Consider the following 26961-nt stretch of genomic DNA (forward strand, 5'->3'; position numbering starts at 1 on the left):
GCCACTCGCTATCCTGTAGGGGGAGCGGTACCCCTCCCCAGGCAGGCTCCGCACGGTTCACAAAGTGCTGCTGCACACGCAGTTGCGTTGGCTTCCCTCGGCAGCCCCGTGAGGCAGACATTAACATCATCAGCCCCGTTTTGTCGGTGAGAGGCGGCTGCTTGTGTCAAAGGCTGGCTTTTCAATAGTTCACAGCAAGGTAGCTGCCTTGCCACGCGTGAAGCCCTGACTCAGAGGCAGCTCGCTGACGACGCTGTTAGGCAGGGCTCCTCCTGGACTTGCCTCCTGCGCAGGGTGGAGGGGATTTTCCAGGCTGGCAAACGGAGGCTGAGAGAGGTCAGATGGCTTGCCCAAGGAAGCCAAGACCTGGGATTCAAACCCAAGGCTTCTGGACACAGAGTGATCTTTCCAGGCTTGCCCATTTGCCATACTGCTTATCTGGAGGGGTCACTGCAGCGAAGGAGGGAGGCTGTGAGAGTCTGGGAGGGAGGGAGGAAGTCCCCGCGTCTGGGGGAATCCTGAACCCTCATCGGCTGCAGGGGGTGGGGGTGGTAGTGCGGCATTTGTGCCTGACCACCCCCTCCTCCGGGGCTGATGGCTCCTCAAAGGCTACAGAGTTGTGGAAGGAAGAAGCCCGGAAGGTAGGTGTTTGGGATCCCGGCCAAAGCTCTAGGGACTCTGGGGAAGGCCTGCAAGCAAATAGCCTTCAGATTTTACCTGGGGCATGTGGAAGCACTGTGATCCCCCTCCTGTCACCTAGCACCTGAATCCCACCATTAAACTCTGCAGCTACCGTGTGCCCTGGGGCTGGCGCTGCCTGAGCTCCGGAACCGCGGCTGCTCCTGTCAGTGACTCATCCTTGGAGCTCATGGGCTGCCAGCCCACCGGAACTGGAGCAGAAGGCTGGCTCAGCCTGTTCCTGTTTACATGACAAAGGAGGTTCTGTCCCATTCAGCTTTTCTTCCTTTCACAAACACAGCCAGGAGTGACCTCCCAGCCATGCCCACAGACTCTCGGGGGGCCCTGACCAACAGAGCAGCCCACTCAGTCCCAGCCTGGCCTCTGGAATCCGTGACAGTCAGAGTCCGACAGGCCCCGACGGGCATCTAGTCTAGTCTGCTAATTTCAGGGGGAGGAACTCAGGACCAGAGAGGGGAAGGGGCTTACTCAGGTCACAGAGCTGGGAAGCAGTAGAACCGGGATCTGAACCCAGGTCTGTGGGCTTCTACTATCGAGGATCTTTCTGTTATTCCACAGAAGGATCTGGAAGCCCTACAGAGGATAAGCCAGGGCAGGCCAAGCAAGCCTATCCTGAGGTTTTGCTTGGGTAAGCCCTGACTCTAGAACCAAGGGAAGTAGGGGCCCCCAGGGGATTTGCGAAGGGATATTAGAGTCTAGAAGGAAGAGGCCCAGTCAGCCATTTATGCCACCACAGTGATCACACTCCTCAGCCATTCCCCGGGGAAAGGGACAACCTGGCCTCGATGGGCCAGAATTCTGTCCTCCCTGGAAGGCTAGAGGGTGGCCTCCATTTTCTGCTACCTTTTGGGAAACTAGTGAAGAGACCCCTCTTCCCTTCCCCCTACTTGGACAATCCTCCCTTATCTCAGCACAGCCCTGGAGCTAGGAGGGGCAACGGCATGTTGCGGGGGAGATAGGTACGCTTGCCGCGCGCGGCTTGTAACGCGCAGATAGTCACGTGGGCAAGGGGGGGGTCGCCTAGGTATGTGGGCAAGGGGGGGTCGCCTAAGTATGTGGACCTAGTCACGTAGGCAGGATGTTTCTCTGCTGAGTAATAAGGTCCACTCCCCCTCCTCACTCCCCCTCCCCACCTTTCTCTTTGCGCGCCGGGGTCCTTCAAAGCCAATCTACAAACACCGAGTATGCCTTACATTCAAACCAGCCAATAAGAACCTTGTAACTATGTTTCTGCTTCTGTACGTATGCTTTCGCTTCCCCAAACCCCATAAAAAGGCCCTGAACAAAGGGCTGGCGCGCGAGTCTTCCTAAGACTTGATCGCCCGCAGGTACCTGTGTCAACTCAATAAACCTCGTGCTGTTTGCATCTGATCAGTGGACTCGGCTTGGTTTTTGGGTCCGGGGGTCTCCTCCTGAGAAGGGGTCCATTCCGGGGTGCTTGGAGCCCCGGGGGGATCTTTCACTAGGAGTCAGAAGGGATGTGTTGGAGGGTAAGGAGATTCCCCAAAATAATGTTTTTATTTTCCACAAACATTCACCAAGCAGCTGTTCCACGCTCTTGGGGTGTTTTGTATCTTGATCCTAATGGTGACCAGCAGGACTCCTAGGTGGGAGAATAGCCCTGACATGTGCACACGCGGTCACACACACCCCCCACACACATGTGCACACACAAATCTAGCCCCACCGGGCAAAGATAAACTGATGGTGGGTGTGGGGTTCTGGAAGTGGGCACTGGCTCCCTACAAGCCCTCTGCCTCCGCCGTCCTGCTGATCAGGAAGCGAGCAGGCTGCCACACTCACAGAAAGAGGCAGAGAGATGGCAAGAACCGGGCTGGCCTCGAATACCTGCTCTCGCATGGTAAGCTGGCTGAGGGTAAGGCCCGAGTCTTCCAAGCCGCTGCACTCCCCTGGCAGGATGGCTTGCGAACAGGAGACTGACTCTGGCAGACGAAAATTCTGGACTAGGACCTGGGCACCCACCATTTATCACCGTTTATCAGCTACCTGACTTAGGTGGGCGGCTTACTCTCTATATAACGGGATTCTATGGTGGTTTTCAAATGTGTCTGTGAATTCCTCCACAATCTCCTGTTGCTGGGTAGTAGACCGAATGTCCCCTTCCCCTGCCCACTATCCCCAGATTGGATGATTGCCCTGAAGATGGGAATGTGGGAGATGATGATCTCTGACCCTTGAGACTGGGTTAGAAAAGTCCATTTAGCTTCTGTGGCTTCTCTCTGGATGCCTGCTCTGGAGACCGTCAGCAGTCACAGGAAAACATCTAGCTGCCCTGAGGCTGACTTGTGGAGCGAGCAACAGAGCACGCGACTGAGAGAGAGTGAACACATCAGACCTAGTTGGTGCTCAGGAAAACTGCAGACCGAAAAGCAGCCCTCAACTCAGCACACAGGCCAATGCAGTAGGAGGGGACCTGTGCCGGAGGCCCCACGGGATAAATGAACTATCACATGTAAGGTACTTTTGTGTTTCAAGCTGATGTTCTGTGAGTGCCCCTCAAGCAAGGTGAGAAATCTGTACTAAAAAAGAGGTGGGGGGCAGCTCTATTATGCTCCTTTCTGTCTGATGCAGAATTCTCCAGAACTTTCCTCAGTGACTTGCTTCAAGCTAGGGATCCTGGTTCTCAGACTGCCACAGAGTGCAAGCTCGTGGGTGTGAGGTTTGGGTCACACAAGCTCTGCTTCCTCCAAGCCAATTCTCTTAACCAGCCTACAAGACACGGCGCCAGGCACCCCCACGACTGCTTTACCGACACCAACTCATTCAGGCCTTATAACCATCACAGGAGGTAGGTAAGGGGACAGTCCTCTTTCACAGACAGGAAAACAGGAGTTTAGGAGGTTAAGTGACTTGCCCAAGGCCATCATGGCTCGTGGAAGGCCCAGCCAGGCCTCAGACCCAGGCAGCTGGGCTCCTAACCAGACCTGTGTGGCCCATCCCTGGCTGGATCTCCAGTACTTCCTCCTCCTGCCTATCAGGGGAAGTCAGTTTGGGAAAGAGGTGCGGCCCATTCTAGAACACAGGGGACGCGGGTGACCCCGGAATGGAGGGGACAGGCCTTCTCCCATCAGCACCATCGCACCCCAGCATTGTGGCAGGGTGGGGGGAGGCTCTTCTAAGGGCAGGGTAGGCAGAGAAAAGTAGGCTTGGGATGAGGATGAGAAGTCTGGGAACTCAGGTGTCCCACACTCAGTCTGGAGAGGACGTGGTGGGCGCAGGGTGGGCAGGGGGTGCTGGAGGCTGTGTACAGACCGCTGAGAGGCTGTGCTGGGGAAGGGGGCATGGCAAGGGGCAAGAACGGAACCCATGTGTGAATGCTCTCAGTAGGCCGACTTAAGTAATAAGAAATCTCTCTAGAACCTGACTCCTGGGTGCTATCTTCCCATCTCCCAAAGTGGCTCTGTTTCCAAGGAGGTAGTTTTTTGTAGTGGGCTCTTGGCAAAAGTTTAAGAGTCACACAAACTTCAGTTTGAGGCCAGACTCTGCTGTTCACTACTTCTGTGACATTGGATAAGTGACTTATTCTCTTCTCTGGATGACAGATATGGTAAGACTTGTTTGTTGGATATTGAGGATACCATAAAGTAAGACATGCAAGGCGCTCGGTCTGGTGCCTGACACATGGTGAATGCTCCATAAACAGTAGCACAATTTAGAGAGGAGGAGGAAGAGGGGAAGGGAGGGGAGAGTGAGGGAGAAGCAGCAGGCAGGACTTCCCTTTCATCTGCCAGGTGAGTCCCCCAGGAGAACAATGGATGCCCTGACCCCTTGTGGGCAGAGGCTGTGAGCTGTAGGTTGGCAGCTGGGGTTGGAGGATGGAGTGGGCATGGGCTGAGGGTGGCAGGAAGGGGGAGAGGAGTAGTGTTGTCTCTGCCAGTTAATTAAATCCAGAATGCTAACAAGCATTCAAAACAAAACACAACTCAAGTAATCTTTGGATGGGATATAATAAAATGGTTCTATCTGAAATTGCAAACAGCTTTGTGGCTGCAAACAATGGCTTAGTTTTTCATGCCTCTCCAAAGCAGACGTCCAGAAGTACGAGGGTGAAAAGGGTCAGTGAAACTCTGAAGGTACATCTCCCCCACCCACCCACCCCGGCTTCCCATGCTCAGAATTAAAAGAACAGACAGAGAGGCCTTAGAGTGAGGGGGTATGAGAAGTCTAAGTGCCTTATTAGACTTCAGCGCAAATGCATGGGGAGGAAAGGTCAGACTTGAGAGAGCATTTGGTCTACTGCCCATTTTACAGATGAGGAAACAGAGGTTCAAAGGGTGAAAGGCAGAACCAGGACTGGCACACATGTTTTTAACCCTCTCATTCAGTTCTTTCTCATTACGCCAGCATGGGAAGCTTCCCAGGGGCTGCCAGTGGGCATCTGAAGGGCTGAAGCCATAGGCCTGAGTCCTGGCTTGGGGTTCTTTCGTGGGCCCTGGTCAGTGCCCCCAGAAGTATAGGCAAGTCCAGTGGTAGGAAGGGAGCGGGAGCAACCCGAGACTCCCCAGGACAGCAGCGCCCTCACATCTCACACCTCCAGAGGCCGCCATCCCGGGTAGGCCTTCTGCAACCTGGGAGGATCATGATGTTGGTAAAGTGTCAGGAGACAGCAATCATAGTCCTAGGTCTGCCTCTCCCGAGCTGTGGGGCCCTGGGCCTCCTGTAAATTCAGACTGTGACCAGGGGTCTCTAAGTGCCCTTCTGGTGCTAAAGACACACCTATTTAAAAAAAAAAAAAATTAAAAAAATTTAATTCAATGGTCTCCCCTTGTTCTTAGGATAAAAACCACACTCTTTGTCATGATCAGCAGTGAAGACCCAGCACACGTTGGCCCCTGCTTATCTCCGTAGCCTCTGCGCACACCACCTTACTCCTATTTCTCTCTGTTCCAGCTTCTTCTTCCAGATCCTCTGCGGGAACTGGCCTGGGAAGCAGAAATCTGGAAACCAGTGGTTCTGTACCAAGAAATTCTCACATAGTCCCTAAGGGGGTAAGGAAGTCTATGCTGTCTGTGGTGGGGGTGGGAGAAGTGGGGGGATCAAAAGTACAAATTAAAATACATGCACACAAAATCTCACCACCCCTTCTGCAAGAGCTCACGAAGACGAACAAAAACCATACACTAAATACCTTAGAATACATTAACTATGGGGAGGAGCAGTATGGCAGTGGCAGAGAAAAGAAAATGAATAAGCGAACAAACCCAGAGAGGGGCCTCTTGTAGACCAATGGGGATAATGGGACCATGCACATGAATACCTCAAAGGATCATTACCCTGCCTCCCAAGGAAACAGGAAACAAAGCCACCAAGTTGTAAGTTCTGTCAAGACCTGATGGCGAAAGACCAACAGCCAAGGGAAGGCCTATTATCTTGTCTGGTCCCAGACCTGGGAGTGCTGGAGAGAGGGACATGGCTCTTCTGACCCTAGGACAGGCTCTGGTGGCTTGGGAGTTAGCACCCCCTGTAGGGGGAAAGGCTCATTGTCTTGGCTGAAGCAGAGGGAGCCAACTGCTAAGGAGAACCCTCCACCCCCACCCGAATCTTCTCTTTTCTGAGCAACTTCACCAACATGATATCTGAGTCATTGTGTTGGCTTTCTCCAGGGAGTGAAGGGGATTCCAGAGCTTGGTAACTGTCTCCACAGGTGCCCTCCCAGGACTAACTAACCCCATTAAGATCCTGGGGGTTGGGTGACCCTGAAATTCCGGGTCTGCCAGGATGGGCCACCCAATCTGGAGGAATGCGACTGACCCCAGAAGGCCTCCGTTACCCCCAACTACCACTCTTGCCTGGCAAGGACTGATTAATATTTTAGGATGGCTAATTGTTTTTTAAATGATTTTGGAAAATATGAGGGAAAAAACCCCTCATAAAAGCATAAAGGAAACTCAAGTCATCCATAATCCTACCACACTGAGAAAGACACTGGTTTCCTTTTGACATATTTTCTGGTATTTTTTCTTCCTTTGTGGGTGGATTTTTTTCCCTCATAAATCATTCTGTGTACAGACGTATCCTTAGAATATGTCTCTCTGGATTTCAAGGGTTCAACTTTTCAGCAGCATGGCAAGCAGCCTCCAAGGTGCTCTAATGATTCCTCCTCCCCACCCCCACTCCCACCCCCTGTGGTGTTCACACTCTGCCGCCACACATGTAAGAAAAGCTTTCTTGGGCCTCCTATCCCAGCCCAGCACCAAGTGAATACAGCTAAGTGAGTGACCTCAACTGAAGCCACACGAACAGAAGAATCTCCCAGTAGAGACTTCCAGGACCCTCTGAATCATGAGCAAATAAGAGGCTGCTGTTTTCACTCCCTAAGTTTTAAGACTATTAGGTAGTGAATAGATTAACTAAAAGACGACGTTGGGACTTGAAAGGAAGAAATGAGCTCAAATGGAAAGATGAGATTTTTGTTTTAGTGGCTGAAATATTCTTTTTTAAAAACTTATTCATTTATTTATTTTGAAAGGGAGCAAGAGCAGGGGCGGGGAGGGACAGAGGCAGAGGAGAGAGAATCACAAGTAGACACCGTGTCCAGCAGCTCAATGTGGGGCTTGAGCCCATAATCCCGAGATCATGACCCCAGCAGAAAACAAGAACTGGACACTTAACTGACTGAGCCACCAAGGCACCCCAAGATGAGATTTTTTTGGAGGGTCCCTGGGCCAGGCAATGTGAAAGGGGACAGCGTCTGCCACTGCATATCTTAGGGATATGCCAGATGTCCATTTGTCTGAAAGACCTTTAGCATCAACCTGTGTCAAGGTAGACAGCCTTTCTTCCCCTTGTGAAGACTCTTTGGTCACATCACACATCCAGGTAACTCCCTAGAATATCAGAACCATTTCCATCTTGGTGAGTATCAGAACCATTTCCATCCTGGTGAATATCAGGACCATTTCCACCCTGGTGCATATCAGAACCATCTCTACCCTGGTGAAGGAAAATGAGTGACCCTCTTCCCGTTCCGCCGCCTGACTCAGCATGTAGACAACACTCTTGCCTGTGTCTGTGCTGGTTCTGTGAGGTGCCAGGTCTGTGGCAGGGCATCAAGAAACTATCTACTTCTAGATACTTCACAAAACTATCCCCTCCACCCCACTGCTGAAAGACTGGGCTGTGACTTGATGCCTGGGCCCTTGGGAATATTTGAAGGCCTTTCTGTAGCAATCCTCACCATCACTGCTAGCTAGCATGTATGGAGCATTGTGGAAGAAGCACTTAGCTTACATCAACTCATTTAATCTTCACAAAATCTCTGTAAAGATCTTATCATGGTACCACCTCATTTTAGAGTGAAGAAGGTGGAACTCAGAGTGCTCAGATAAGTTACCCGAGGTCATGCTGCTGATCTGTGGCAGAGATGGGATTTGAACCCAGATCGGTCTGCCTCCTCACAGCATCCCAAGACTCAGCTAAATGGGTTCATCCCTCCATATCTACCCTAGTATCTGGGAAGAGTTAACCTCTACCATCACTGATCGGTGGGTACCTGGGGTTGGTACTTCTCAATACAAAGGTATCATTACAGAATGCTCTCCAATTAGGGTTCTTAGCACATCCAAATGGTGTTTCATTTTTCTTTAATTTACACTCTGAAGACTCAAGACAAAGACACTTCACTACACCGCTAGCTGCAATAAACTTTCCTAAATGCACTGGAAGTTTTGAATGAAAACAGAACTCCAATGATACAAAGAAAGAGAAGTCAACAGAACCTAAGCTGCTCAGTGTCAACAGGGACAAGGGACCCCTCAACAATACAACTATATCCAGGCCATGTCTATCCTGGCTCCTCCACTTTCTCCGAGACCAGTCTGAACCAGAACTAGGTACCAGACCCAGACCAGAGTCTTTGTGAGAATGAGGGTTAGTAGATGGGGGTCAAAGTCCATTAGGAGGTTAACCTATTCCTTAAAATGCTTTGGTAGCTGGTTCCTAAAGATGAACCAGAGCCCAGCTCATCCTTCAGGTCACAGGTGAAAGGCCATTTCTTCCAGGAAGTCTTCCCTGACTGCCCCCAAGATAAGGCTGATTAGGGGTGCACCCTTCGCTGGTGCTCTGGCCTCCCTGAGAGCAGGCTCCAGGGTCTGTCCTGCTCTTCCCTGTGTCACCATAGCCTGGCCCAGCTGTGGGCACAGAGTGGATGCTCAATAAAAGTTTGTCAAATTGATAAAAGCACTTTTCAATTGGCCCTTGCTGGCTTCTGGCCCAAGATCTTGTCTGTGTCATGAAGGGACAGCTAGGGAAGCTGTGATGTGACCCTCTGTCATGGTCAGGGTTAGTCCCTGTGGGATTAGGGTAACAAAGACTTCCTCAGTAATGCATCCCCTTGGGACACCTGGGCAGCTCAGTCGGTTAAGAATCTGCTTTGGCTCAGGTCATGATCTCAGGATCCTGGGATCGAGTCCCACGTCAGGCTTCCTGCTCAATGGGGAGCCTGCCTCTCCCTCTGTCTGCTGCTTCCTCTGCCTGCACTCCTCCTGCTTGTGCACACGCTCTCTCTCTTTCTGACAAATAAATGAATAAAATCTTTAAAAAATGGCATCCCCTGGGGCGCCTGGGTGGCTCAGTGGGTTAAGCTGCTGCCTTCGGCTCAGGTCACGATCTCACGGTCCTGGGATCGAGTCCCGCATCGGGCTCTCTGCTCAGCAGGGAGCCTGCTTCCCTCTCTCTCTCTGCCTGCCTCTCCATCTACTTGTGATTTCTCTCTGTCAAATAAATAAATAAAATCTTAAAAAAAAATTGGCATCCCCTTTACTTCATAAAAGGCCACCCAGGATGGTCAATGGTGTCTTGCTGAGACCTAGACCTTGCCCCCTCAAAAGAGGGTCAGCTTGATAACCATGATGATTTAGAACCTAGGGCTGGGCAGAGGGTATCTTTGAAGGTGCTGGGACTTAGGTGGGAGTGAGTAGGGGAGTCACCAGGAGGCCAATTGCTCCTACCAAATGGGCAATGGCCTCCTCAGGCCTTCAGTAGCTGCTTACAACCTTGCACAGAACTGGCTAATCATGACGCTTTTACATCTCAGGGTGGCCGTGACCCTCGCGGCTCCAGGCAGCTGTTGGCTGTAGGATGCTGCAGGAGCACCTGTTCCTAAGACTCGAGTTGTCCTTACCCCAGCACCAAGCTCCTTCTCCTCTGGCCACGCCACTCCCTCCGGGGCAAGGAGTCCACAGGACCAGGAGTTATGGCCCTGCTCTACTTTTCAGGACACGCTCTGATGACTGGGATTCTAGAGCTCCCTTCCCAAATGTCCCAGAGCCTGCATGGGTACAGGTACACCCTTCTGAGGGTGGGTGCGGCCTTCTGCTGGGGTACCTTTAGATTTGAGGGGTGGCTAAGGGGCAGAAACTGGGGTGGGATGAGGAGCACATGTGGACCCACAGACCGACGTGCCCGCATGCATGCACACAAGGGCCCTCGAAGTGCAGGACTCAGCAGAGGGTGGCACGTCACCAGGGCCATGACAACGCGATGATGACGACTCATCAACATCGTTCGCAGCCTGGCCTTGGTCCCTGCCCATGTTAGGAGCGGGCCAGCCTGTGAGGCTGCCCACTGGAGACCGTGGGAGTGACACTGATGACGTCATGCCATCCATTCCCAGCACCTCCCGGGGCCTTATCTACCTCCTTCCTCTGACCCGTACCCCAAAGAAAGCTGCTGCTTCCAGGCTGGGCCTGCAGTGGTGCTGGCTGGGGAGGGAGCGGAGGCCACAGCATCAGCAGCTGATTTCTTGCAAATATGAACACCTACACACAGAGGCGGGGGGGAGTGTGAGTTTGAATGTATAAATGTGTTTGGGTGACTGCGAGCAAGGAAATGAGCAAGCACTGGGGAGTGAAAGAGAAGAAAAGGAGAGTGACCCCGTGCACGAGGGTGAGTGCACGAGGAAGAAGGAAAATGTATGTGTGTGTGTGCACAGAGTGGGGTGCATGGAGACTGCGCGCTTCTGATGGCCTGGGGAAAGGAGAGAGAATGGGAGGGAAGGAGTGTGCTCGTTGGTGTGTATGTGTACGTGAGAAGGGGCCTGGCCGTGGAAGAGAAAGAGACCTAAAGCCCGAATGATGGAGAAGGCGGATGGGCCTGGAAGATGGCACCATAAAGCAAAGAGATGCAGAGCACGCAAGCGGAAGGAGGCTCACGGGTGCATGGGCTTCAAGTGGGTGTGCACCCGTGGGGCTGCATGAGGCAGAGAGAGACAGGGCGTGTGCCTGGGTAGCTGGGTGTGTGGGTCTGTGCATGTGCGTATGTGCGCACGGGGCTGGGACAAGTGAGAATGGAGATGAGCCTGTGAGCACAGGCGGGCGGCGCCCTGGGATACGAGTCAGCGCACCTGTCCCCCGGAGCTGGAGGCCTCCCGGGGCTGTTGGCTGCTGAAGGCACTTGTCACCCAGATATCTCAAGCTGGGAGGTCTACACAACTAGACGTGCTGGTTCAGGCCCAGGTGACCGTGGCCGGGTGTGTTGGCCACACCGCCCCTGCCTGGCAGGGCGTGTGGGAATGCGTGAGTCACTCAGGCAAGGCTAGCCCTCACTCCACCTCGTCTCGCCTGGCGGGAAGACAGCTGGGAGGGAAGACATGACTTGATGGTTGTATTTTTACACTATCCTTACGCAATTGCTTGCAGTGCCCTTGGGCTCATTCTAAAGGTCCTGCTCCCCAATTCTCTCGGCCTTTATACCCCCTTTTATGTCTAAGTTGCTGCTCAGATCGGTGGTTCTGGCTGATGAGAATTTATGGAAGTGTCCTTACCAGCTTCTAGAACAACCCTATTTACAATACAAAACACCCCCCACCCCGTCCTTTCTCACCCCTCCTTCTCGGCTTTAATTTCCTCCACAGCACGTACCCCATCTACCATCCTAAACATTTTACTTATTTATTTATTCATTATCTAGCTTTCTCTACAAAGCAAATGAGTACGGATCAAACTCCAGGGACCGTTCTGAGCTTCCCATCCATCCGTGTGCTCCTCCAACAACTCTACGTGGTTGTAAATAGTATTCATGCTTGTCTCTTGTAACTGGGAGGCACAGAAAGGTTAAGTCGCTTGCCCATGATCACTCCCAGGGGTAAATGGTGGAACCCAGCCCAGGTCCAGAGTCCCTGTTCTTTATCAGTGCACCACACTGCCCTGGGAAGGTGGACATTTTCTCAGTTCAGTCACGGCTGAATCTTCAGTGCTTGCACGCGCGTCCTGCGTGGGGATTCCCTCCATGAACAGTCACCCAGGGAATAAAGAAATGAGTGAAAGACTCCCCTGGACATGCAGGACAAAATAGGCACTCGCCTTCAAAGAACGCGTGGTCCCGTGGACAAAACAGACAAAACGTGATTATGAGATCACACTACGATGGCATCATGCGTGGGAGTCCAGTGGGGCGTCTAATTTGCCTAACCTCTGGCAGGCAGGGCTTTCCGGAGGAAGGACACAGACGGAGACAGGCAGGGTGACATTGCCCATCTCCTCCAGACTCCTCCCTGGAGCAGACACACCTTAGCGCTTCTTGCCTCTGTTCACACAGTGCCAGAAACTGATAGTGGCTCCTCGGCGACAATGGTGGCAGAATGGGGACCAGGACCATGGGCTCTGGAAAGAGACGGCACGAACAGAGTCCTCACTCTACCAAACACCAGTGAAGTGACCTTGGACAGACTCCCTCACTTCCCTGGGCCTCAGTCCTCTCATTTAGAAGATGGGGACTGGAAATGATCTCAACAGGAGTCTGTGAGAGGTACATGTGAGTATTTGGAACAGTGCCAAGCACAACGAAGGCAACGTGTCCGCGCCCCACTGGAGATAACCAATATTCCTCTTCCATTCTAAGCTGGCTGCTGGTTTTCAGGGAGGGTTGAAATTTCATATATTATTACTGTAGTCTCTCTCCTTGTGGTTCCATGCCATTTTTTCAGAAGCAGCTCAAAGCAGGGCAGGGAGGACATCTGTTTTATTTACCACTAGATTCCTAGCACCTAGTATAATACCGAACACGTAGTGGGGACTCAAAAAGTGTTTGTGGAATGAATGTCTGTGTAATTACATCCAATCCTTGTAAGGATAATTACTGATATTGCTGTTGTTTCCATTTACAGATAAGGATTAGAGGCCCAGCAGGGGTAAGCGACCTGTCCATAAACACAGAGCCTCTAAGCCAGACTCCGATGCCAAAGCCAGTGCTTTTTCCTTCACACTGTGCTACTCCCTGCACTCCTATACATCATGTCCTATTTCCCGTGGTTTTTTCTAGCCACTGGGCCATCCCCGGTCATAGAATCATCTCTGAATTCTATGACTCATATCTGAATCACGGAACGTTTAATAGTTGAAAGGGACTTTTGATGTCATTTCGACCTCCCACCCATTGTGGAAATTTCCTCTCTACTGTCTACCCAGATAATATTTGAATGCCTCCAGTGATGGAACACTCATTTTTTTTCCTTTTGAATTATCCAGTTCCATGACTGGACCACTTTCAGATTCAGAAAGAAGATTTCGGGGGCTCCTGGGTGGCTCAGTCAGTTAAGCATCTGCCTTTGGCTCAGGGCATGATCCCAGGGTCCTGGGGTGGAGCCCCTGCATTTGTCGGGCTCCCTGCTAAGTGGGAGTCTGCTCCCCGCACCCCGTTCATGCTCCCTTTCTCTATGTCAAAATAAGTGGTTGCGTCCAAGCCAACCAAAGGGGAAAAATAAATAAATAAATAAACAAATAAAATCTTAAAAAAAGAAAGAAAGAAAGTTCTGGATCCCTCGCGCCAACAGTCCTCTTTTTAATTTCTATGTATCAGGTTTATGCCAGACTCTTAAGAGACACAGAACAAATCTGCTGCCTTCTCCACAGGACAGCCTTTCATGTATTCACAGACAGCTCTCACATCCCTTTGGAGAATTCTGTTCTTGAAGCTAGCTGTTTCCCGTCCCCACCAGGCACCTAAAAGATGACACCCATCCTAGACCAGCTAGACAGGCCTTCCAAAGCGTTTTTGAGCAATGGTACCCCCTACTGGATACAGCGTGAACTGCACTGAAGGGCTCCATCCCTACGTGGAGGCGGGAGGAAGCTTCATCAGCAGCTGGAGCACTGGCTCATGGTGCGAGCCACATAACCATTTATTTTAAAGAGTCATCGCTTTAGAGTCATACCTACTTGTTTTCAATGTCTGTCTTAAAGAGTGTCACTGAAAACATCACTCGAAGCTTCCTTGCCATCATGAGGTTTCTGACAAGCTAACCTTGGGACTTTAAAGTCCGCATTCACAAGGCTGTTTCTGAACCAAAAGGATTGGAAGGAAAGAGGGAAAGGAATATTGTGTCACGGGATCACGGCAATTTCTTTCATTTGTTTTGTATCTATCGTTCTGCAGGTTTATTCCTCCATGAGCAGGGTACCTGGTCTACAGCTGGGACACACTGCCACCCCAGGGGCCGGGGCAGAGCGGCAACATCTCTGTGGTGACTGACAGCCAGCCAGGCTCCCTATGAGCACAACCAATCAGCCTCACGCAGTCCCATCAGACCCTCACAGCCCAGGTTCTCAACAGGCCAGGCGCTTTCTCCTCATCGCCCACCCACCCTTGGTTCCTGCCACATTTGGGTTGTCCATGTCCCCTTGCCTTACTTCCTTTTTGTTTTTATTCCCCTGCCTTACCTCTTGAAGTCTGCCCAACACACTGCTGGTCGCGGCCAGGGCCCCAGCATCGCCGGACTCCCCAGCTCCTCAACCCTCTCTCTATCCTCCCAGCACGCCCCCAGCTGCCCGCTCTTCCCTCCGTGGGAGCCCAGAGCAGCGTCAAATGACAACAGGTCATGAAAGATGACGAAAGACACCACGGATTAGAAAAACAAATCCTCATTTAAATGGAGACCTTGTGAGCAGCCAAGTCACCCCTCCGGAGCAAGTTCACAGCTAAGCGGGCTTGACTTCGGCTGGCGGCATCTGGGGCTCTCTCTGTGCACGGGGAACTCTGGGGACCCTGGGTGCCTGGCAGACTCACCCGGCAGCGTCTCGCTGCAGCACATGTCCAGGGCCCCTCCCTCGGAGTCATCGGCTGGGGGCTTCTCTCTCTCGCTCCTGTAGATGAAAAATGCCAGATGACCCTGGGCAGCAGGGATCAAGGAAGAACGCTGAAGAAGGATAAAAAGTCTTCTTGTTCACACTGTGTCCCTTGGAATAACCCTACCCCATGGTGCGGGGAGGGGGCGAGGAGAAGGACCAACCTACAGGAAGGTCAAGTTGCAGAGGCAGGAGCAGGATCCTGCAAGGGTTTTCCCCATGCAATAACCACCCTGTCATCACCATCATCTCCTCTGCCAGGAAGGAGGGCTTACTATGTGCAAAGCACTTACACACTTTATCACTTTAAGACTTCACGGTGACCCAACGGATCAGGGATCAATCAACAGGCTCAGAGGAGTTAAGTAACTTGCCTAAAATCACACAGCTCATTAGGGCAGAGTTGGGTATGAAATTACAGTCTAGGACTCCAGAAGTATGCGCTCACTGTTGTGTTATTCTGCCTCCTACTACAGGAGGGTTTGAATCATAGGTGAGCAAGAAGAGAGGTCTGGGTCACACACAGTCTGTGCCCAGCTCCTTGAGGCCTGCAAGTACCTTGTGCTTCGGGTAATAGAAAGTGGCTTGCAAAACTCTTTTACCGAAATAGTTAGAAAATGTGTGTGTGTGTATATATATATGTGTGTGTGTGTGTGTGTGTGTGTGTGTGTGTGTGTGTGTATATTCTAAATGTTCTATTTCTTTCTGACATCAGAAAACCCCCTTTCTAGCCAATCAGGGCACCTTCCAGGACTGGAACAGGGTCTAGCTTTTCTCCTTTACCCCGAAGCTGGAAAAAGGTTGCTGGAGATCAGCCAGACCCCAGAAAGTGTCAGCAGAATAGACACACCCTGGGAGAAACTGGGTAGCTCACAGGGGTTCCCCTACTTTGGAAATGGCCTGATTTGCAAATGTGGGTTCCAGTGGCCCTGCCTGCCCTTCACGTTCTCACTCCTGGCACAAGCTGACCGATCAAGGGCTAGACACACCAACCAGGCCACGGCAAGCAGATCCTCTCCCCTGTACTTTTCAAATGCATTCTGGAGGGCCTGCAGTCTGTGGTTGCTGGCTGTAAATCATGGTAGCCACAGTGTCCTGGAAAGAAGGTCCAAAAATATCTGCTGCTATGGGCCCTGGGGCTGCTTCATTCCTGCCCATCCTGAATCTTGAGTCTGTCTATCAAAACCACGAGATCCCCCAGGATCCTGCCAATAAATTTCAACATTTTAGCTTATGCCAGTGGGATCTGATCTCTGAAATCAGTAACCCAAAGAAACTTGAATACGGCACTGCCAGCGTAATACTTCCATGAAGTCTAAGAGGTCAACTACCTATTGGGTAGGTCAACCCACTATTTCTGCCATCCTGCCTCCCAGACTGGTCCTAAGGCCCTGTTAGACCCAGCTTCAGACCTGAAACAATTAAGGATAGACAATCAGGGTTAAGGGGGACTTTTAATATCCTGACATCTTCTGCTCTCAACTGGCATTGCATTATTTTATCTTTTCCTCACGCCAGCTGGCAGGGGCTCTGAGGATCCCAAACCCTGGAGCCCAGCTCTTGCAGAGAGAAGGCTGCTATCTTCAAGGCCCTTTAAATGTCTCCTGAATCCTTCCACTTTTCTCCCTCTCCACCACCTACATCTTGGTCCACACCAGCCTCTCCTGCCTAGATTATTCTGGCAGTCTTTTAACTGGTCTCTGGCATTCACTCAGGCTGGCCCCTAAAACATTCTCCATCTGGTTCTAACACATATGGCTTCATAGGTTGTGCAGTTTACAACTTGCACAACTGGATGGGACGGGCCTGAGCTAGAGATGATCGTTTCAAAAACTCGCCGTTTATCAAATAACTTTCTTTAAAAAAATACTTTAAGTAAAAAATACTTTAAGTGGCACCCTACTGCACTTAGAACAAAGGCAGAAATGCTTTAACATGCTTTACTAGGTCTTGCATGATTTGACCCTGGTATATCCCTCCAATCTTATTTCATACCCCCTTTCCCTCTGTGCTCAGCACCCTAGCTGCAATGGACAGGCTCTTTTCTCCACAGTGCCCCTGCACATGATTTTCTCTCTGCCTAGAGAGCCTCTCCAGCTCTACTTCCTAAGTACTTTTTACTCAGAGCACTGGACACAGTTTGAAGTTTCATTTTCATGTATGCCATTGTTTGATTAACATAAGACTACAAGCTCCATTTCAGTTTTATTCACCACTGTACCTTCAAAGCCTTACACAGTGCCTGGCTCAAAGTAGGTGTTAAATAAATGAATAAACAAATAAATACTCATTCAATCCGTTAATGTTGTCCTGACCTTCTTGAAAGAAATATCAGGAACCTCAAACATGGTCGCTCTCTGAGCTGCCCTGCGGGCAGGCTTTGTGAAGCCCCATGGAGCCCTCCTCCACAGCTGTTGTCTGGGGCAGGCACAGAATCACACATCTGGAAGGCCCCTCTTTTAGGAGAGGAGGAAAGGTGGAGAGGGACAGAATGGAGGTCTGCCCTGCTCCAGGCACTATATTGAGCTGGTGGCCACGGGGATTGGGACGCTGGGCTTTTTCTCTCTATCATACTGATTTCTCTCTATCACCCCTGAAGGCTGGCTCCTGGCTGGGTGCAGAAAGGTGACCAAGGTATCCAGGTACCTCTGGAAGGGGACCCATGTGTGACTCACAGCTGCTTTCACACCTTAAGCCTCCCAGACCCCAAGCCGTGTTCAGAATAGCTCAGCACTGCATGTGTGCGGCGGACTCTATAAATAAGCTTCCTAGAAAATGACTAATTTCATAATCAGAAAAGCAGAAAGAGTAGCACCTCTCATCTGTAGAGGAAAATGGAGCAAGAGCCCGCCGCTCGGCCTTGTAGTTGAAGGACTCCAGGCAACCCGAGTCCAAATCTGCACGGTTGGGCTGTTCGGGGAAGGTCTTTGATGAGCTCTCCAAAGAGAAGAGATGGTCCATTCAGGCTGGATGGAGAAGCCCAGTCTCTGGACACCACTCTCTCCTCCCCGCCAAGAGCAGAAATAGCTGTTTGCAGACGATTCCTGCAGGCTCCCTCCTTCTCCTCGATTTCTAGGAGCTGGGTGACGGGAGCAGAAAATGCAGCAACTTGCTGGGCTGGCCCCCCACTGCTATTCTTAGAACCAGAGAACCCCAGAGATGAGAACACTTGGAGATCACGCAGCCTGTCCCTCCCTCACTGATGGAGACTATCTGGGTGGGGACAGAACCTTCCCAAAGCCACTGCCTCATTCAACAAGCGTTTGTGAGCAAGGCACCGAAGCTGTCCTAGGAATACAGTGACGAACCAGCCAGGCCCCTCCCTGCATGGCTCCCAGTCATCTAAGGAAGGCACATGCGCACACACACATTTGCGTGTGCACACGCACACACACACACGCGTGCACACGCACAAGGCTGCTCCCACACCTGCTTTAATCGACGTCTTCATGCAATACCTTGGGGTTCTCAGCTCAGATTGTGGTGAGTGGGTAGGGTATGGGGGGGGTCTTCTGCAAGGGGAAGATAAGAGCTGGTTCTTAAAGGGTGTTTCTAGATGGATAAGGGGTCACAAGAGAAAGACTCTCCTTCACAGGGCAGACAGAGAGAGCAATGGAGAGATCTGAGATGTATGGAACATTTGGCGCCAACTGGGGGAGCAGGCTGGTCAGTCAGTGGGAAGCGACGGGGGCTAGGCCTCACTGCCAGGAATCCTGCCTTCCCCAGTGGGGTAGCTTTCTTCCACTTGTCCATGGGGCTTGCCTTGAACGGGGGTGGCACAGAGTCCTCACCCGTGGCCTGGGTGGGAGAGGTCTATTATAGGAAGGGGAGGCCAGTAGCATGTGTTTGAGGAAGGGACACTAGACCTGGCCAGTGGCATGGGATCTGGTCCCAAACTACTCCTTTTCCTAAATTGTGGTAAAATTCACCGAGAAGAAAAATCCACTATTTTAACCATCATGAGAGTGCAAAATCTTACAGTATTTAACATATTCACAACGGGGCACCGCTGCCCCCACTCTCGGGTTCCAGAGCACTTTTATCGACCCAAAAGGAAGCCTCGGACCCATGAGGGAGCCCCTGCTCACTGTCCCCTCCCCTAGCCTCCGGCAGTCATGCATCTGCTTCCTGTCCACACGGATTAGCCAGTTCTGGATATTTCATAGAAACGGAATCATATGCCACGTGGTCTTTGTGTCTGGCTTCTTTCACCTCAGCATGTTTTCGAGGTGCATCCGGGTTGGAGCACACATCAGTGCTCTGTTCCTTTTTATGGCTCGACAGCATTTGGCTGGGTGGATAGACTACGTTTTATCCATTCATCAAGCCATGGATGTCTAGGTTGCTTCCACCTTCTGGCTATTATGAACAGAGCTGCAGCCAACCAACCTCTCCTTTAAACTCTGCCCCCAGCATTTTCATGACTGGGTAATCTTTTCTCACCCCGGGCCCCTGAAGCCTCATCTATCAAATACGGTGGTCAGACCCCTCGTAGCCTGAATGGCATCTCTATCACTTGCTCACAGACATGCGTGTGTGTGTAGGTAAGGTGGACCCTGCAGCTTTTCCACCATTGCTGGTTGCTGGACACTGGGCCTGGACCAGTCTGCCTCATCTTTCCAGAACGCATGGCTAGTGTTGGGTGGGAGAGGGTGTCAGAGGACAGGTACAGGCTGCAGGCTGGGTGACTCAGCATTCTAGCAGAGCCCCATCTGGGATAGGCTGGGAGCACCTCACCTCTCCCTGGAGGGTGGGGGAGGGGGACAGGTGGGTGCTGTGAGGAGGTGATGCCAGTTTTGCCTAGGACTAGTATAGAGAATTGGTTAAAGGTTTTGGGAGGGAGGCCAAGGAGCCTGTGCCCTCTTCTTGGGCAGGTGAGGGGCTAGGAGGGGCTAGGATGCTGAAGCCTTATTTCTGGGTGTGAGCATGAGCCCCCAGCAACCTCCTGGCCCAACCCCAGGCTGACATGTCCTCTACCTTGGGCTTCACACTCCTGGGGCTCTGAGCACCTGAGACATCTCCCCACTGTCACCATGGAGCTCCTTCTGCCCTCCCAGAGCTCTGATCCTAACAAACATCACTCTTCCCTTAATCAAACACGTATGCTCCTCTATTTCTAGGTCTTTGTTCAACCTGAAATTTCCTTTCTCCCTCCTGCCAAATCTTACTCATCCAACATTTCCTCTTCCATGGAGCCCTCCGTGATCTCCTGGGGAGAACCAAGCTCTCCCATCCCCGGGCTCCCCACACTCCTGGCTCACTACTTCTCTCTGCCTCTTGCTTTGTTCTGTTGCTGTAGGTAGCTGTTTAGACAACTGCCTCCCCAATCAGGTGTCCAGTCCCTTCAGAGCATCCCTGCCCTCACAGCCACCTCGGCATCCCAACTCTTCAGGACGTAAGCCTGCTGTTGTACACAATAGAGGTCAAGTTGCAGGGTCTTAGGGGTCGTGGCTCTGGGGGGCTATGGGAGAACAGACTCTAGCTGGGGACCTCCCAGCCTGGATAAGATGGCCTGACCAGGACCAGAAAGAGGCCCATAATGTGGTCTCGATTTTCATCCGCATGTTCAGCAGGCAGGGGCCAAGGACATGCTGGTTTCATGGAAGACAAAGAATGAAGCTGACTACTTCATGCAAATGAGTCATGTGTCCCCACACATGCACAGGGAGAGGGCTTGCCCTCCTCAATGCGGTGAGTGGCAGGGACACCCACACACACCACTTACCTGGCTTCCTCATAATTCATTCCCAAGGTGTCCAGATGGGGAAAGGCGCCATCGGGGGCCAGGGCCAGAAGCTTCTCAGCAAAAAGCACACTGGAGATGTGAATGGAGAGAGGCCAACTTTAGAACACTCAGATGGGAGACTCAGGCAAGAGAGGTCAGGTGCCTTGCCTCACATCACACAGCATGGACAGCGGTTTTCAGATAGTTAACGAAAATCCAAAGTTCCTTGGGGAGTTAACTCCCTTTTTCCCGAGGTGCCCTGCTTGTCCGCTGCCACACGGAAGCCCCAAGACCAGAGGTCTATCCTGTGTTATTCCGTGTTAGACCTTTCTGCCTGAATGACTCAGTCAGTTTCTGTTGCTGGTTACCAGAGAACTCAGGCTGATGTGCGCAGCGAAGCTGGGGAACAGACAGGCTCTGAGCCCCAAGCTCCCAATGCTTAGTTCACTGCTATTTCCATCTTGCCAAGCTGCCTACCCTCCCTGCCCAGCTGTCCACTGTCCGGCCATCTGTCCTCACGTCAGAGCAGACTGCAAACTTGGAGTGTTCGGGTTCCCAAACACAGGGTCTGAGTGTTCCCTGCTTGGGATGTGCCCAGATAAATGATGACTTCTCCATCCTGCTCCGTTGGTGGGAAACCAGGGCGTGGGTGTGGCAAAAACCCAGTGGAAGAGAAGGTGGAAAGATCCTGGAGAGGCCCAGCCTGCAGAGGGGCTCATGCAACACAAAGTTTCCCATTTTCCATGTGAATCAGATCCAGGATTGGAATGTTCGTTTGCTCAACTAGTGTTTACTGAACAGCTCCTATGTGTAGGCCACCGTGTGAACTCTAGTTCACGGCCTTGTGGGGGAATGAATGCAGGACAGCAAAAGGCCAGTCTGATGGAGACGCTCAGGGTACTGTGGGGGCACCAGTGAGGTCCCTAATGAGGCAGAGAAGTCGGGAAACTTCCAGGGAAGGAATCTATGGTGTGCCGTGAAGGAGGAGCTGAGGTCAGCAGCTACCAAATGACAGGGGCAGGTGGGCCCTTCCAGGCAGAAGGAGGGCATGTGAACGGGCCTGGAGTTAAGAGAAAGCAGGGCATGTTCAAGAGATGGGAAGAAATTCAGTCTGACAAGGGGAGAGTGAAAAGGGAACACAATGCGGGACAGGGACGCTGATGGAGATGCTCATTTGTGATCCTCTTATTTCTTGTTTTCCATCTCCCTCCCCTCTCTCCCAAGGTGAAACAGACCTTCATTCTTCAAACAGCCCTAGGAGGAGCATAGTTTAATTTCCTGTGTTTTCTAGATGAAAAGATGGAGATTCAGAAACGTGCAGTGACCCGCCCCAGGTCACACAGCTAGTAATGACGGATCTGCCCCTCACTGCCCATGTTCCTAAGCTCTCTTCTCTTCTGGCTTTCCACCTTGGTTGAAAACAGTGCTCTAAAGGTAGGAAGAGGGTGAACATGAATGAATCACCAGACTACAGCAGCTGTGCTGTAATGGTTCTTTTAAAACATTCCTCACTGTAGGTCTATTAGGCAGCGTCCCATTTCACAGATGAAGAAACTAAGGCTTGGGGGTGAAGAGACTCTACCAGGCTCACGCAGTGGGCAGATGAGTGAAGGAGCCAGAGGCGGATTCTGGCATGCCTGTCTTCCTGCTCAGGACCTCAAAGGAGCTCCTTGCTGTAGGACCATTCGCTTTTTGTGCCCTCCCCAGGCCAGGAATGACTGGAAATCCTGCCATGGACGATGGTCTCAGGTTCCTCCATGTGAGTAATCAGCCCAGAGAGTCCTCCTTGGGAGACTGGCTTGGGTGGGGGTGTCTATGATGGCGGCTGCGTTCCAATCCCGGAGCAACAAACATATTCTCTGGCCAGCAGCCCAGGACTCTTGTCCAAGGCCACCTGTGACTTCGGGCCGGTCCTTTCCTCTAGTCCGAGTCTCAGGAGCACCAACTAAAATCAAGGGACTTGAACTTAATGAATTTTAAGGGACTTTCCTTAAGGTCCAGCCTCAACTTCAGGGCTGTCAATGGATTTAATGAGGCGGGGGGTGGTGGAGGGGCAGGGACCAGCAGAGGGCGCTCCCAGCAGCAGGGAGCCAAGGCTTTGGTCCATGGAGAGGATCCCACCCCAGTCAGTCACTGACAGAGGCCATGTTCACTTCTGATGATTAGTATCTGTTGTGGATAGTCCTATTTGTCTGGTGAGCCCCCAGAAAGATCAATCCAAGAGCAGGATTTCAGCGTTCATAGGTCATCTGGTTCAACCCTGTGTTCCAACACTCTGAAAACACTCATTCTGTTCCCTCTCTCAACATCTCCTGAGACCCAGGTACAGAGTCCAGTGTACAAGGAGAAAACAGACCCTCACAAACGTGAAGGCACAATCACATCTCTTGTGAGGGTCTACTGCTATCTCCATTCGGTTAATGTCCACTCCTACCCGTAACACCTTGGAATGTAATTTTCCCTTCACTGAAAAAGCCCCTTTTCGCCTTCCCAGCATGGAAAACTCTTGAAGACCCTTTAAAGCTCTTGTTCCAATGTCCCCTCTTCCTTTCTCACCTCTCTGTTCAGAAATGATCTATTGATGCCTTTATCCCCAGGTCCCACGGAGCATCTGTACACAAACCTGTGGACTGGAATTCCCACGCCCCCCCCACCCCCCACCCCCCTTCCCGATTGAGTGCTTGCTGTGTGCTGGAGACCATGCCAACTGCTGGGCACATTCTCCATCCTTCATCTCTCGCTGTAACCCCATCAACTAAACACAGTGCTCCTCCTCCTCCTACACATGCGGAGATTGGGACTTGGAGGGACTGAGTCATTGTTCAAGGTCACATAGTTGGTAAGTGGCAGAAGCAGGCTTCCAGCTCAGTTTGCCTCAACCCCAGGCCCAGGCTTTATTTAAACCAGGAAGTGTGCAGCTTCTGGCACGGACCCTCCTGTTTGCCATACCTATACTCGATCTGACACCTGGCAGATAGATTCAAGACATATTTCTTGGAAAGATCAATGAAAAGCAGGTTAGAGACTGAGTATGAATAAATGGCTCATTAAAAACCAAAAAGCACAGGCTGTGGGATTGGGCAGCCTGAGTATGAACAAAGGATTCCCCCAGTGGTTGCTCAGTCTTGCATAAGATACTTGGATTCTCTATGCCTCAGTTTCCTTATCTGTGAAATGGAGAAAATCATCTAGACATCAAAGGATTCTTAAGGATCTTAAGTGAGGGATGCCTGGGGGCTCAGTCTGTAAGCACCTGCCTTTGGCTAGGTCATGATCCCAAGACCCTAGGATCCCTGCTCTGCTGGAAGTCATCCCCCCCCCGCCCCCCCCCCGCTCATGTGCATATGCTTTCTCAAATAAAATCTTAAAAAACAACCCCCCCCCAAAACAAAAAAAACAACCCTGGAGTGCCTGGGTGGCTCAGTGGATTAAGCTTCTGCCTTTGGCTCAGGTCATGATCTCAGAGCCCAGCATCAGGCTCTCTGCTCAGTGGGAGTCTGCTTCCCCCTCTCTCTCTGCCTGTCTCTCTGCCTACTTGTGATCTCTCTCTCTCTGTCAAACAAATAAGTAAAATCTTAAAAAAAAAAAACACCTAAAAACATTAGCTGTTTGTCTTGTACACATACATTATCTTCTATGTCAGGTGTTGCCTGTTTCTTAGTGAATACAGCTCTTCTTTCCCCACACAGATGAGGCCTATGGAGACTCTAGAATGAGTCTTATGATGTGCCGGTAAATTGGTCTCAGAAATATAAATAAATAAATAAATAAATAAATAAATGGAAAAACCATGATTAATGGCACCTGCCGATTTCCATGGTGTAAATGGTCCCACCATTTACTGACTGACAAATGTGAGGGTAGGGCTGCCAGTTGTGGAGGAGATCAGGAGTGTTACTCCAACTCTCTGAGCCTGTTTCCTCATCTTTAACATGCCATTGTGGGGATGAGTAAACATCCAGCTCCTAGAGGAATGATGGAGAAGTTCAGGGCACAGAGCACACTATGGACGAGTGAGCTCGCACAATGGTGGCGGACAGTGGTAACAACACTCCATCTCAGGGCTGCTTGTCCAGCTCAGACACTGGCCTAGCCTCAGCACCTGGCCCTTCACCAAAGGCCCTGGCAGAGTCTGTCTTGGACTTCTTGGACTTCTAGGACTAAGGCCTTGTCCACTCTTGTAGCTCGCCCCAGTCCACATGCAACGAGCATTCTGACTTGGCCAATGTTGGTCACACCCACACACTGACCACAAATGGTTTCATGCGGCTGGTGTCTATGGGCCTCTGGTTTCAGCCTCAGTGTCCCTGATGCCACCTGTTGGCCTGGACTACCTGTGCCTCTGCTTTGCTCTGGATCACCCACAATGGTCCCATTTGGCCTCTGCTCTGCCCTTCACGCTTATGAAACCTCTTCTCCCAGAGCTTGTGTGTGCTTACAGAGTGGAGAGTTGGGGCTCAGAACCACGGCTGCTCCCCCTGCAGCCAGAGAAGGTTCTAGCTCCTGCCTCTCCACATCATGAAGTCTAGTCCTGGCCTGAGTCCCCACCCTCTGCCTCTGGTTTAACCCTTCGGTGCTAAGGCCTGGCCCAAGCAGTGCCAGCCCGAGCTGGGAAGACCCTGGCACTTCAGGATTTGGTGAAAAGACTCAGACAAACTGAGTCAGAGGCAGAGACTGGGAGAGGAAAGGCAGAGGCTACCTTTGAAAACCTTGGTTGGGGGGCGCCTGGGTGGCTCAGTGAATTAAAGCCTCTGCCTTCAGCTCAGGTCATGATCTCAGGGTCCTGGGATCTAGCCCCGCACCAGGCTCTCTGCTCAGCAGGAAGCCTGCTTCCCACCCCCTCTCTCTCTGCCTGCCTCTCTGCCTACTTGTGGTATCTGTTTATCAAATAAATAAATAAAATCTTAAAAAAAAAGAAAAGAAAATCTTGGTTGGGTCTGAGGAGAGACAAGAGCATCAAATAGAATGGGAAGGAAACACACACACACACACACACACACACACACACACACACACAACAGATGGGGCCAGGAATCAAAGTTCAAAAGGGTCTGACCTCCTGTATTCAGATGTACTGTCAGCTGCTTGCCTCCGATATGCCCCATGCTTTCCCATGCCTTATCTAATGAGACCCTTGCAACAACTTGTGAAAAAGACATCATAAGCTCATTTTGTCTAGGAGCTAATAGGCACTTGGAAGGGTTAGAGCTTGGCAAGAGCACAGGTTAAGTGTCACTCTAGTCCTGCTCAGGTGACCCATGGAAAACACAGGACACAACCTGGTCCTGAGCCAAGGATGGGCGGTCTTCTCCATGCCTCATGCTACTGTACAGCTGGAGACCTGGGGCCCAGAGCAGATTGTCAACAGAGGTCCTCAGTTATGGCACAATCCCTCAAAACATGACAGCTGACCATTCTGAGGTCACACACCTCAATGCAACTGTAGCACTCTGGAAACAGGATGGATTGAGAGGCAGAGAGACCTGGTTGAAACACTGTGCTTTGCCACCTTCTCCCCTTGGGATCCCTGGTTGGTGTCTGGACCTCTCTGAACCTCAGTTTCTTCCTCTGGGCTGCAGGAGCAACAGAGCTGCCTGCAACAGGGTTGTGGTATGGGCTGTGGAAGTGACCGCAGTAAAGAAGGCACCAGGCAACCTGAGGCAGACAGCTTCCTCCTGATGACAGCTGACCAGGCTCAAAGCTTCATTTCCTGGCTCCCTTGAAGTCAGCCCCGCACAGGAGGTGCTCCTGTTCTTTGGACCAGGCAGAGCCATCAGCTCCGAAGGTCTGTTTCCTTTTTCCTTGGGCTCTGTCAGGTGTTCCCGGAGCTAATGAGAACAACACTGGGCCTCCCCAGCAGATCTGGCTCTTCTCCCTTCTGGAGAGCCCTGGGCTGTTGCCAGGTTCCCCCGTCAGACCCAGAGCCCTTGGAAAGATGGGTCAAAGAACCGGAAACGGGACATCACTGGATTCCCCGAATCTTCCTGCACCATGAACACTGCCCCACCTTCTAGCCATGCTCATTTTTGATTCGCAGCCTTTGTCTCTCCTGTTCTTCCTTCCTGCAGAGGACTCTCTGCTCCTCCTCTCTGAGCTGTGGCTTTGGGCCATTCTGCCCTTGTCACCTCTGCCTTGGCACCATACGTCCTCCAGGAAGCCTTTGTGGTGAGCCCAGGGCCTGCTTACTGTCCCTCTGGCTAAATTATTCTCCCACTTTTTGACTTGTGACTTGGAATCTGGCAAAAGACTGCACCCCACCCGAGGCTGCTTCCTGGCTCTCTTGTTCATAATCTGGGCTTCTGTGAGCTGCCCAGGCCGAGAAGGGGTAAAGGACGGGCCTCCTGCTATAAGGCCCATGACGGGGAGCCCAGTGCAGAGGAATGGGGATGGATAGCCAGACAGTGTGCATCCAGCATTTTCCTGTACACTCAGATTTGAAAAGAAGACAGGAAGGAG

The 26961-nt window shown here is 51.6% G+C and overlaps 1 protein-coding gene across 3 annotated transcripts in view; it reads right to left on the reverse strand.

Annotated features, from left to right (window-relative positions):
- The window catches only part of PTPN5 (protein tyrosine phosphatase non-receptor type 5), a 54773-nt gene that overhangs the window by 18608 nt on the left and 9204 nt on the right, over positions 1-26961 (reverse strand). For 2 of the 3 annotated variants that reach the window (XM_044258939.1, XM_044258938.1), the window contains exons 1-2: positions 17596-17849; positions 14722-14798 (exon numbers count right to left, since the gene is read on the reverse strand). In XM_044258939.1, the coding sequence (XP_044114874.1) occupies positions 14722-14798; positions 17596-17741 (223 nt within the window). In that variant the 5' untranslated portion in view covers positions 17742-17849. Of the gene's footprint in view, positions 1-14721; positions 14799-17595; positions 17850-20505; positions 20596-26961 lie in introns of those variants that run through there. The other variant, XM_044258940.1, reaches the window with a different exon arrangement.

This window comes from Neovison vison, chromosome 7 (genome assembly GCF_020171115.1).
Source record: "Neovison vison isolate M4711 chromosome 7, ASM_NN_V1, whole genome shotgun sequence".
NCBI lineage: Eukaryota > Metazoa > Chordata > Mammalia > Carnivora > Mustelidae > Neogale > Neogale vison.